The following is a 13,637-nucleotide window of genomic DNA, read 5'->3' as shown; positions in this document are numbered from 1 at the left end:
ACTTAACTGAAGAGAATGGTCTAACTCTTTAGTAATGTCCTGTGCATAGTTTGGGGAGTTTCCCTTTGACCTGTGAGTGAGGTGCAACTTAATGTTCAGATGCTCATAAATTCATTTTAAAGCATGTATATACAAGAGAATGTTTCCTTGACCTTTCCAATAGCTTAGAGCCCTGTTTTCTACACTTTCTATTTCATGAGCAAGAATAATGTGGGATTTTAGAAGAGGCTGCCCAGGGAGGCTGTGGATGCCTCCTTTGTTGGGGTGTTGAAGGCCAGGCTGGATGAGGCCTTGAGCAGCTGAGTCTAGCTGAGAGGTGTCCCTGCCCATGGTGGGGATGTGGAGCAGATGATCTCTGAGGTCCCTTCCAACCTGAGCCATTCTAGGATTCTGTGAACAATGTAGTGAAATTATGAGGGTTTTACACCAGAAATAACAATGGGTGCAGTACTGGGAATGTTACCCTAATACCAATGGGAACTGCCTACACTGCAGGAGCCCATCTTCAGCACATTCCACTTATTAGAGACAAGAAAGCTTCTTGCTGGTCAGTTTAACCCTACTAAACCCCTGCCCAGAAAGGCGCCAGTCTGTTCAACCAGAACTGCATAGTCCTGATTTTGGTCATCATTGACTGGCAGACACCATTCTTAAGACAGGATCACAGGATGTTAGGGGTTGGGAGGCACCTCTGGAGATCATTGAGTCCAACCCCTCCTGCCAGAGCAGGACTATAGAATCTTGTGCAGGTCACACAAGAATGCATGCAGGCAGGGTTTGAAAGTCTCCAGAGAAGGAGACTCCACAAGCTCTCTGGGCAGCCTGCTCCAGTGCTCTGTGACCCTTAGAGTGAAGAAGTTTCTCCTCATGTTGAGGTGCAGCCTCCTGTGCTGTAGTTTCTATCCCTTGTCCTATCACAGGGTGCAAGTGAGTAGAGCTTGTCCCCTCCCTCTTGACCCCCAGCCCTCAGATATTTATAAACATGTGCTTCAGGGGAGAGAGCTAATCTCTATGCACATTTAAAACCAAGAAACATGTCATTCACCAAAGAGACCCAGAAAACCACTTTTGGGGAGGCTGCTGTGGCCTTGTGTACTATTTGCTTCCACGTAGAGCAGAGTATTTCTCTAAAAGCTTTCCTTTCACCTGCAGACCCCTGTCAGCAGAGTCTGCAGTAACAATTCTTACCTGCTCAATTACAAAGTGTTAATTGCAGCTGCCTGTTCCCACCTGCAATGAGTTGCATTTGTGAATGTCAACAGAGCAAGAACTTCAGCCTGTGCTGCTTAGTGAGCCAAGAGAAAATTATGCAAGAGCTGAGCTGCCATTGCACCTTGCTGCAGCAGCTCCTAGCTGCTGCCACTAAATCCCTCACGTTAAAGATCCATACACAAATTGATTTAAAAGCTGGATAGGGGACAGTTTGAGGCTAGATTTTTGGTTTTCTGTAGAAAGATACTAATTATCAAAGTGCAGCAAATGTCTTTTAAGAGATATTTACTCATACTAGATGTTTGGAAGACACGACTCAGTCTGCAGAAACATAAACTGAACAGAGCTATAATTTCAACAACAACAACAAAAAAGCACAGGGTTTTCAATTTATTCGTGGTTTGAAGGTGAATTTGAGCTTCAAACTTACTGAGCATTTATCACAGAATCATAAAATGGCTTCAGTTGGAAGGGACCTCAGAGATCACCTACTCCAACTTCCCCACCATGGGCAAGGACACCTCTCAACTAGACTGGATGGGGCTCAAGGACTCATCTGATCTGGCCTTCAACACCCCCACAAAGGAGGCAGCCACAGCCTCCCTGGGCAGCCTATTCCAGAGTCTCAGCACCCTCCTACTGAAGAACTTCTTCCTAAGCTCCAGTCTAACCCTGCTCTCCCTCAGCTTCAAGCCATTCCCCCTTGTCCTGTCTCTAGACACCCTGATGAAAAGTCCCTCTGCAGCCTTCCTGTAGGATCCCTTTAGGTACTGGAAGGCAGCTCTAAGATCCCCCTGCAGTCTTCTCTTGTCCATACTGAACAACCCCAGCTGCCTCAGCCTATCCTCATAGCAGAGGTGCTCCAGCCCTTGGATCATCTTTGTGGCTTCCTCTGGCCTCACTCCAACAGCTCTGTGTCCTTCTTACGTTGGGACACCAGAACTGGACTCAGTGTTCAAGGTGGGGTCTCACCGGAGATAAGGGGCAGAATCCCTTCTCTTGATCTGCTGGCCACACATGTTATGGATATTCCCCACCAAGAGGCCAGTAAAAAGCAAAGAAAGTGTTCCTGGCAGCCACTGGGTCATCCCAAGAAGCTGTTGAAATGTCTGTAAGAATCATCAGTTTTCTGATACTGGGAGTCATGGTGCACATCACACATCCTGTGGTTACTGAAGTCTTGAGACCAAGAAACATTTGCTGGCAAACATTTACCTTCATTTTCCATGCTTCTGATGTCTCTCTTATTACAGAAAAGCCCTGGAGATGCCCCCACTTTACCACACTTGACTCTTTTGGCTTATGTTCAAGGTGTAAAAAATGCAGTTACATCCAAACATACACACAGAGAGGCTCCCAAGGGAAATACCCTCATGTGAACAGTCTCAAGGACTGTTTCAAGACTCTCACCATGGGGACACCTGGCATCATCTCCCTGAGCTGAATAACCAGAAATTGTTAAATATCCAATTAATAAAGCATGGCTGAGGTCTGTAGCACAAAGCTTTCTGTGGAAGGCTAACACAGAACAAAGACTGGTCCTCACACAAAACCTGGAATATAAATTAATTACCAAGAGGTTCAAAGCTTCCAAATGTATTCTTTCAGCAGTCAGCTAATTAACTTGTCAAATACTCTTTAACTAAAGCCACTGATGTTTACCACATGGCTCACTTTACATAAAATAACAAGTTTAAGAAAGTGGTTTGGTGCTAATTGGCAGCCTCAGTAATGGAATTACAGTCAAAGTGGAATTTGCTAATTTGATTTTGATAGAAGCATTTAGAATTTATTATCACTGGAGCTAAATCACATAAGGTACTCTGGAGTCTAGTCTAACTTATGAAACATAACCCCAAAGCTGTGTTTCTTTCAACAAACAGGATCTGACTTTTTAAAAGACTTCCCCTGGAGTCTTCTCAGCCTAAAGAAGACTGCAGGGGGACCTTAGAGCAGCCTTCCGATAGCTGAAGTGATCCTACAGGAAGGCTGCAGAGGGACTTTTCATCAGGGTGTGCAGAGACAGGACAAGGGGGAATGGTTTGAAGCTGAGGGAGAGCAGGGTTAGACTGGAGCTTAGGAAGTTCTTCAGTACAATGGTGGTGAGACTCTGGAACAGGCTGCCCAGGCAGGTTGTGGCTGTCTCCTTTGTTGGGGTGTTGAAGGCCAGGCTGGATGAGGCCTTGAGCAGCTGAGTCAAGTTGAGAGGTGTCCCTGCCAAGGTGGGGAGGTTGGAGCAGATGATCTCTGAGGTCCCTTCCAACCTGAGCTATTCCATGACTATGACACACAGATGCTTTGGTTTATTCTTTTGGGATAAAAATTAAGCTTTTAAATTTTACTATATACTACTTTTCACAAGCAAATGCAGTATTATCATGAGAAAAAACATACTGGTACTTCATCATGTTAATATAAAGGAATGACACCAGTCTGTCACTAAAGGAAAAGAAATCCTATGTTACAACCCCTAACTGAAGCTGATCTGGAATCTCATCTCACCATAAAGCTGCCCTCAGAAAATTCTGATTCATTTAGTGAGTCTTCTCACAAAGTTTTGACATGGTCAGACTAAACCCTTCTTAGTAGCTGTAAGGGTTTATAACAAATCCGCCATCAGCACCCCACTGCTCCTTCTCCTCCTCCCATATCTCAAAACCAGGAACTGTGTAAGACTGGGAATAAGAGCACAATATGAATTTGAAAAAGAAATTCAGGAACGCTAGACATCAGCTAGGATTTTCTAAAGACATTGCTTGTGCTGGTCTCCCTAATTGCCAGGGTGCTGGTGTGATGTTACTCAGCAACATTCCCCAGGGCACCTGCCTTATTGCTCAGAGAAAAACACAGGACTGAACATCACAGCAAAACAAAATCATTGAGGCTCTGTAAAAAAAAAAAAAAACAACATGTTTGAATTAAACTATCCATTTAACTGGAATGAAAAGGAACAAAAGGAGTAGCTTTGCCCTTTTCTACTACTGTTACCATAGCACTCAGCGAAACCTGAGGCAGACAGATTTGTTACAACCACCTCTGGCAATGCATTTTGAACTTTGATAACTGCTTGCAGGGGAGGGAGAGGCCACAGAAAGCACTGTTAAGAATGCCATTCATAAGGAAGCAAGGAAAACACACTTATCTTGCTTCTGTTTTCAGTATTGCCTGTGATTTATTTTAAATGGTTATTCCAAACAGCCAGAGTGAGTTAATAGTGCTACTCCTTCCAACCCTTCAGTTTTCATAAACACAAACCCCATGCTTACCTCCAAAAGACTCAAAATAACTTTGTGTGCTATCAGATAAACGCTGCCCTTTAATACAATAAAACAATGAATCACAAATGCTTAGCATTTCACTATTTAATTTGAAGTCAATGCCTCTCTATCTTCCTTTGCCAAAACACCAGGCATTAAAAGTGAAGTGCTGCAGAAACACCAGATGAAGTATTTATGATGATGTTTTAGTGACCAAAGGTCAGGCTCTGGAAAGGAGAATTCAATAACACCGCCAAACACTCATCTGAACTTCTGTTCTATAGATGTGTAGTGAGACGGAAACCAGGTCTGACCAAGCAGCTGGCACACGGTTTGAAATGAAGTTCTACAATGTAGGAATACAAAATTGTGATTAACTAATATGAAAAAAATCTTTAAGTGCCTCTTAAGTTCATGCTCTGCTGGGCATCAGGACAAGAAGCCAGAACTCCTGTAAAGCAGCAAGCAGGAAGATGAAGAGCAAGAAAGATTGAGCACATTGGCTTTCTTAAATTAATTTTCATTTGGCCCATGAAGCATAACTGAAACATACACACCAAAGACCATTCCTATGGGAGCACAGATAAGTGGGTTTCTCTGTCTCTCTTTTTTTTTTGCCCCAAAGTAAGAGCTTACAAAAGAAATAGGCACTTCCTTTCCATCCTTGCCCTCTTCATACAAAGAGCTACTGTTCCTTAATCCAAAAGCAATCCAAATGATTTGCTGGAATTAACTTCTAACACTGGCTAATTTGTTTTTATTCTCATTCTTCCTCAGCATTTCACTTCCTTATTAAACAGCTGCCACAGAACAGCACTGTAAACTGGGAAGATGACCAGAAAATGCCTCCAGAGAACATTATACCAAAGATGCTTCCTGCCCAGCTGAGAAGTTGGCTACAGAGTTGTCTTCTACCTCCACTGACCCCACAGGCATCACCTTCACGGATGAACCACTTATCATAAAGCACTCATCTCATCCTGAAGATTACTCTGACAATCACATTACATGCTAAAGGCTTTAAGTTATTTGAAACAAAGCTTACATTTTAAATGAACCAACTCTCAGTATCAGCCCTATTTTCCCCAAGGAAAGGCTGACTCCAGCAGCCTTTGTTGTATCACAAATGAAAAATCAGGGTTTATTATTCCAAAATCTCAGAGAGCATTCACAGAACCAGAATCTAAACAGAAGCTCTACACCAAGACCACTAATTTTTCCAGAACAGTGATGCCAAAACCCAGGAGTGCTAAAATACTAATTCCACTTGACATTCTGATGGCATCCAGCCAAGGACTCAATGCCAGAATCTACCACAGAGCTTTATTTGATTGCTTAATTGTTTTACAAGGCCAATTCCTATACAAGCCACATTGTAAAACTTCTACCATGAGCATGCCAGCAATACGCACTTTTGCAAAGCTCAACAAAACAGGAGACTGACTTCAGATTGATAAAGCTGTAGTGTGAAATTCATCTCCTTTGCTTGAAGGCTAAATACTTTTTTGTTGTTGTTGTTCTTTAAATAAATACAGCTCCTTCCACTTAAGGAGCGAAGAACTTCCCAAGCCTAATGCCTGTGGTACTTCTAATAAAGCACACTCCATTAGCCTGATTTTACACACTAAAGCTAAAGCAGAGGTTAAGTTACACACCCACCGTGATGCAGCACATCTGTGGCAGAGCAGCTTCTGGTACAGAGTTCTAATAACAAGGAGAGAGGTGTTTGCACACGATAGTTCTGCAGCATGACTAGTGAGAATGTTCCTGGCACTGCTACTCACTACAGTCACTATCTTGTTCCTTTTACAGCCCCCCCTTCTCTTGAAATCAAACAGCATCCTGGATGAGTATTATTACAAACCTTATCTAGGAAAATCTGGTATGTATCAGCTTTTGATCCAGTTCAACTAAAGAAAAAATAATCAGAAGAGCATGACAGGAATAGCTAGAAGGTAATACAACCTCTTCATCAAGATTTACCCAAAAGGTCACAGTAATGACTCTCAGAAGCTGTTTAAAAACAAATCAAGATTATGTTAGTGAAAGTTATACAAACTGTTGTTCTACACTCAATACTTGAAGTGGGTTCCTACCACTCACCATGATTTTAGATTCTCTGGTTACATTATCTGGCCTCCTCTTCTCCATCCCTTTCCCCCCCCTCAACTCGTAAAAGCCAGCACTTGTGGCACTCCTGACAATTCATGGACACACTGACAGACACTGTCATCACATTCATTTATAGCCTTATTTTAAATTATAAGGATTTAGTAGCAGTTCATAAAACAGTTTATCTGTCAGGCACATGAAAAGCTGAGCATACCACTCCTCCACCCCACAAAGAATCACTGCCTAAGGAATAAACACAGAACTCCCAGATCCTTGCCAAAATGCACTTCAGTTTACTTCAGCTGACAGACATACACAGAGAACTTATGTCAGATCTCTAGCAGAAGCTGATGATCTCAACCTATCAAAGTGCTTTGGCACCACACAGGCAAAACTTCCAACTGTAAAGCTGAAGCTGAACTTCCTGACATTTCAGAAAGACTGCACAAACAAATGTGAAGCTGCTTTCCTACGTCTAAAGTTGCCTGCCCTTTTTCTTTCAACGAGTTAAGCCTGATCATGCCAGCAGCATCAATGACACAGCTACTGCCTTAAATCTGAATCAACTGTGTGGTCTCTGGAGGGCATTAACCTGCTGGAAACGAAGCTTTAGCCCTTGTGAAAATGAATTTATGTCTTATCTCAAGTCTCACACATAAATCACAAAGTGCATGTTGGACCAGCTCATAGCAGCTGTCTTGCTTCTGGGCCAGTTATTCCACTCAGGCTTCTCCACCACTTCCAAGCACCCCTGAATACCAGCAGCCTTAACCACTGAAAGAGTATTCACACTGTTTTTTACTATCTCATTTAAAGAAGCCATCTTTGACTCATACATGTCTCCAGCTGCTGTGCTATTCTCAAAGGCAAGCTTTTCTTTGATCAAGATGCTCAGTGAACAGAACAGATCCTGGCATTATGTAACAGCAAACAAATAAGCATATGCTAACATCATGGATTCATTGCTGATTAAGGAAAATGCAGAGGGTTTAATCATTCATAAATCTATTTTTGTACATATGGTAAACTGTGCTCAGCCCAAAAAAAAAAAGCAACAAAAGGGATGGAGATGCAAAGAACAGACCTGTTAAATGTCCCTTGGAGAATGATTAAAGCCTTCTTGTTGTTTTTAAACTAATCTAACCCAAATTTTTCTTCATGAAGAGTTATTAGACTTGAAAATTGTATTAATGTGAAATAATTGTGCTCTTTGGTTTATGTGTTCATGTACATCGATGATATATAAAATCCCCCAAATCAAACCAAAGATCTAATACTCCACCAGATACACACTAAATAAAAATGAAAATGGCCTTCATTTCATTCAACACAGGAAGGACATTGATGGAGCAGGTCTGGAGGAGGCCACGAAGATGAGGCTGGCGCACCTCAGCTGCGAGGACAGGCTGAGGGAGCTGAGGACGTTCAGCCTGGAGGAAAGACGACTCCAGGGAGACCTAATAGCAGCCTTCCAGTAGCTGAAGGGGGCTACAAAGCAGCTGGAGAGGGACTGTTTGCAAAGGCCTGGAGTGACAGGACGAGGGGCAGTGGTTTGAAATCAGAGATTTAGATTGGATGTTAGGAAAAAGCTCTGCACCACGAGGGTGCTGGAACACTGCAACAGGTTGCCCAAGGAGGTAACTGAGGCCCCATCCCTGCATTCAAGGTCAGGCCTGACAAGGCTTTCAGCAATCTGATCTAGTGAAGGATGTCCCTGCTCAGTGCAAGGGGGCTGGACTGGATGACCTTTGGAAGTCCCTTCCAACCCAAACCATTCTGTGATTCTATGATTTACGACGACAAGGAGGAAAACACACTCTGCTTGCTATTACAGAGAGATGACACTGAGAGGAAAAACCCCCCAAAATAACACCTGAATTAGCACATGCCAGCATGGGGGTACAATATGTTTCAACATAGTGTGTATGACTACAATGAATAATATTGCTATTTGTGTGAAGGCTTTCTGTACAGCCATCAGCTCGTGTTGAATGGAGGACTATTTATTCATTAAACACCTCAATAATGGCTGCATGGCTAATTTAGAACATGCAGCTCTAGATCACATAGGCAGATTTAACCACCCCCACACTCCCTCCTCCAAGAACTGATAGTATTTTTTATCAAAGAGGGGGGAAATTACATATGTCAAAAGCTGAGAGGTTGTACTGCAATACCAGACAAATACACAGAGGCAAAAATCCCAAGCCTTAAGATTTCCACAGGTGTAGCTCTTCCATTAAAACCCCACTGTGCTGTGTGCCTGTGCAGGAGCTGACAGATGCTCACACACAAATGAATCCAATCAGGAGATTTGAGGCCTGAATTTATACAAAGTTTCATGTGGCAAGATACTTCAGCTTCTGAAACACCAACTTGATGCAGTCATTCGCCTCTGTTGAAATGTTTTGGTTTCCCTCTGGGGGGTTAACAAAAGCTTAAGTGAAAGCAAACAAGAAGATGAGTGGCAAAGGGAATTAAAAAGTGTAACCAAGATTGATCAGACAAACAAGCTGAAATAACAGGAGCAAAAAAATCCTCTTAAGAGCTGTCCGCGGGTCGTTTGTAATACGAACAAGAAAGGGGTGGGGGGAAAAGTGCTTCTCTGGAGTTTATGATGACAGCTTCTCTCGAGATGTCACAGACAACCCAGATTGTCCCAACCATAACTCTGATAGGAAAATCCACCCTAAGTGGCTACAGAGATCTGAATGCAATCGAGCAAAACTCTCATTCACTCCCATCCCTTCACAGCCAAGGTTAGAAACCAGTTCCCTGCTGCTTCAATCAGTGAAGTTAAACGGTGACGCCTCTTCTGCACAGCACACATGCCATCCCACAGATCACCTTACCCCATAAGCACACATCAGCAGCTTATATGAGCTAAGGATCTATCCCAGTTAATTCAGTGAACAGGATCATGTATCATTATTGTGCAAGACTGGCCTTCAACGTGCTGAGGCTAGAGATGATCTATGCAAGTGCAAGAAGCTACATACAAGAAGATATGTGCATGTGTCCTTCGTGTATATATATGTATTTATAGATGCATACACACAGATACCACTGCTGGTGCAGGAAATCCTCAGGATCCTGTGTACTGAAGCCTGGGAGGGTATACAAACTTCCCTGCTTTTATTCACATGCTCAGGCATCTTCTATCAACTGCTTCTTCAGAGAGAGACTGTGCAAGGTGGCCCTTTGGTACCACACAGCTGTGCTGTTCTTCTGTTCTCATCCCCACAAGTTCCAGAGTCTGGATGCTACTAATTAGCCCTTTTCATATGAGCACTTTGGGAAAAAGGCCTGGAGGAGCAGAACACTTCACAGCTAAGTGCTACAAGCCTATTCCACGCTGCAGGGAAAGCATCATGAGCGTTATCTGCTGGTTGCAGAGTTCAGTGCTCTAGAAAAGGATGGAAGAGAGAAGAGAAATAGGCAGACAAGAAGGAAGGAGGGAAACTGGGAAGGCTGGCATTCTCCAGCACTTCAGGACCATTTCAGAAGATAGCTATAGTTTCAGTTCTGAATTAGAGCCTTTGATGTGAAAACATTTGAACGTACTGGAATCCTATTTCAGAATCGATACTTAGCTTATCCTAATAAAAGTGTACATAAAGTAATACCCAGAGTGCACTTTCCATCGCATTGTGCAAACAGTTTAAAAAAAAATACTAGATAGTCATTAGTCACTCGAATTATGCAAGAAGGCACAGGAGGGGAGGTGGGGGTGGGGGGAAGTGTGTGCAAAAAAAAAAAAAATCCTACGGTAGCCACACATTCCTAGAATGCCAAGGAACAGCCTGGGTGCTCTTCACCTTGCAGCGAACGAAACGAGCAGCCACGGCGCGCAGTCCCCGGTCCCGAACGGGAGCAAGCCGGCGAGGCGGGAGGGCGGTGGGAAGAGAAGCCTCCGACCCGTGGGAGCTGGGGCTCCCCCGGGGCACCCGCGTCCTGGGGCGACGCCTGTCCGCCAGCAACCCCGCAGTAGGGAGGCTCCCGACGAGCTTCCAGTCGCCCCGCGGGGCGGCGGGTGCGGACAGGAGGCCGGCCCCGGGGGCAGCCCGCCCGGGGCAGGCCGCAGCTCACCTCGGTCTCCACCACTTCGTGGTAGGCGGGCGGTGGGTCGAAGCCACCTCCTCCTCCGCCGCCGCTGCCGTCCCCGTCGCCGCCGCGGGGGCCTTGCCCGCCGGCGGGGGAGCCGTGCCCGCCAGGGGGGCCTTGCCCGCTCTCCATGGGCTCGTAGCCGCCGTAGTGGAGACCGGGCCGCTCGTTAGTGAGCAGCGCCACGGCCTCGTTAATGTCGTTCTTGGCCAGGCGAAGGGCCTTGCGGATGGCGGCCGCGTCCGAGAAGCCCATGCAGAGCAGCGTGGTCATGTGCTGCTCCTCCTCGCTCTCCATGGCCGCACCGGGCCAGGCCGAGCCTGGCCGGGCCGGGCCAGGCCAGGGGAGAAGGAGGAGGAGAAGGGGTAGGGGAGGGGGGGGGGGGGGGGGAAACTGCGAACCCAGGGGCGCCGGGCTCAGGCGCTGCCCGCCCCGTGCGCCGCCATGTTGACGGGAGCGCCTCACCCCTCCACCGCCCCCGCCCCCCCGCGCGCCCTCCTCACACACGCGGCCCCTCCGCCCCGCCCCTCAGCCCGGAAGCGGCCGCCGAAGCCCGGCCGGGGAGAGCTCGCGTCACGTGAGCAGGGGAGGTGCAGCGCCACATGAATGGTGGGGGGGGGAGGTGGGAGGGGCAGGCCCGCGAGGCAGTCGCTGTCGCTACGGCAACGGGAGCGGGGAGGCGTGGCCGAGGGCGTCACGTGAGGGGAGCGGCGTTACTACGGCAACGAGCCCCCTGCCGGAGCCGCGCGCCTCGCCCGCGGCCTGGGGGTGCGGCGGAGCCCGCCCTGAGGGAGCCGCGCTGCCGGCCATAGGCGGCACCCTTCCCGCAGGTAGCGCCTCCTGTAATTACGGCTCTTGCTCTCAATAAGTCCCGCAGGGACAGGGGCGGTGGCTGGGCATTCGCAGCGACACACGGCAGGCTCGGGCAGGGTGTGAGGGGAGGATGCTCAAGGGTGGCAGTGGGCAGCAGCGTGAGAGCGGCTCGGACGGGCGGTGGGTAGCTAGCCGACTCTCGGATTGAAGTGAAACCACGTCCCGGCCGCTGCCAAAATCTTCTATGTTTCACCGATTCACAGATTGCATCGGGTCGGAAGGGACCCTCAAAGGGCATATTGTCCAACCCCCTGCAGGCAGCAGGGACAACTCCAACTAGATCAGGCTGCCCACGGCCACATCGAGTCTGATCTTGAATGTCTCCAGGAACGGGGGGGACTCAACCACATCCCCGGGCAGCCTGTTTCAGTATTTTACCACTCCTGTTGTAAAGAATTTATTCCTTATGTCCAACCTAAATCTACCCTGCTCCAGATTAAACCATTGCCCCTTGTCCTGTCACTACAAGGCCTTTTAAACAGTCCCTCCCCAGCCTTCCTCTAGGCCCCCTTCAGACATTGAAATGTGGTTATAAGGTCTCCCCAGAGCCCACAGAATCCCAGGTTGGAAGGGACCTCAAGGATTATCCAACCAACCTTTCTTGGGTGAAATGTGTTGTAGAGAAGATGGTCCAACTTGTGGGTGTCAGCTGGACAGCAAGTCCCAGAGCAAAGGTGAGCAGCAGCATTTTGGGCCTGCCCCAGAGGAAGATCTGGTTCACAGGACACCCTGAGGTTACGGCCTGACTGCAGGCTGAGAGGGCTGCCATCACTGCCAGCTTCCAGCACATTTCTCTGGGGAAATGTGGTCTTTAATCCTACAATATAGCAAAGAGAGATGCAAATCTGTACCGAATGAAGAACAGTTCATTCAGAGAGCAAAAAACTTGGAACATTACTAATGCCCAAAGCCAAAAATAAGTTGTATGCATTTCTCAAAACCCATTTAGTGAACTCTGACACTGCACAAAAGTCAGGAAATCTGGATCTCCTGGTGAGCTCCCAGGCAAAAAATCACTATCTCATTTTAGTAAGGTCTTTTCTATGGCAAGAGAAAAAAGGAGGAAGGAGGAAAGAGATAAAGAGATTTGTCAAAATGAGTGCTGTTATCTGCATGCATACATTTGTCTTTAAGGCTTGAGTTTTCTGGCAAACTATTCCATGTTAACAGTGGCTGACTCACTGAAAGCACACGGGTTAGGAATCTAGAAAGTGCTGTCTGAAGTCTTAGATGCAAATCACATTTAGCCTAAAGGAAACCTGCAAGTGCAGGGATCACAGGATCACAGGATGTTAGGGGTTGGAAATGACTTCAGGAGATCATTGAGTCCAACCCCCCTGCCAGAGCACAACCACAAAATCTAACACAGGTCATACAGGAATGCATTCAGATGGGTCTTGAAAGTCTCCAGAGAAGGAAACTCCACAATGTCTTTGGGGAGCCTGTTCCAGTGCTCTGGGTGGATCCTCCTGTGCTGGAGTTGATATCCATTGCCCCTTGTCCTATCACAGACAGGGTGCAAGTGAGCAGAGCCTGTCCCCTCCCTCTTGATCCCCAGCTCTCAGATATTTATAAACATTTATTAAATCCCCTCTCAGTCTTCTCCAGACTAACAGCCCCAGGTCTCTCAGCCTTTCCTCACAGGGCAGTGCTCCAGTCCCTTCATCATCTTTGTAGCCCTCTATTGGACTCTCTTGAGTAGATCTCTGTTCCAACAGGGCCATACCAACAGTACTTAGGTGTCTAACCCACATGAACTTTAAGGGTCTGTCTCTGTTCCTGAGTTTCTCTGGAGAAAGAGACAAACTGATGGATCAGTCTGTTGGACTGGCAAGGTTTTGGGATAGTTTTTAGATTGCAGCATGTCACCAGTGCTGCCATGTTCCCTATATACTGACCCCACAGCAACCTCATCTTGCTGATTTATCTCTGTTTTTTTTTTTTTTGGTGGTGTTTTTTGTTTGTTTTTTTGTTTGTGTTTTTAATTTTAATTTTTATTTTTTTATTTCATTTTTCATTCCTGTAGTTTGGCATTCAGCGGGATGGAAGTAATGTGCGTATGGCTCCCAACTTCAGCTT

At 46.4% G+C, this 13,637-nt stretch overlaps 1 protein-coding gene across 1 annotated transcript in view; it reads right to left on the bottom strand.

Moving 5' to 3' along the window:
- USP24 (ubiquitin specific peptidase 24) overlaps nt 1–10,982 on the bottom strand; it is an 82,385-nt gene extending 71,403 nt beyond the window's left edge. Inside the window, exon 1 of the mRNA XM_054383907.1 lies at nt 10,671–10,982. Within this exon, the coding sequence (XP_054239882.1) occupies nt 10,671–10,982 (312 nt within the window). The remainder of the gene's footprint in view (nt 1–10,670) is intronic.
- Between the last annotated feature and the right edge of the window lie 2,655 nt (nt 10,983–13,637).

The sequence above is a fragment of the Indicator indicator genome, chromosome 10 (assembly GCF_027791375.1).
Source record: "Indicator indicator isolate 239-I01 chromosome 10, UM_Iind_1.1, whole genome shotgun sequence".
Taxonomy (NCBI): Eukaryota; Metazoa; Chordata; class Aves; order Piciformes; family Indicatoridae; genus Indicator; species Indicator indicator.
The sequence above is the reverse complement of the archived record's forward strand: the minus strand, read 5'-3'. Positions and strand labels throughout refer to the sequence as shown.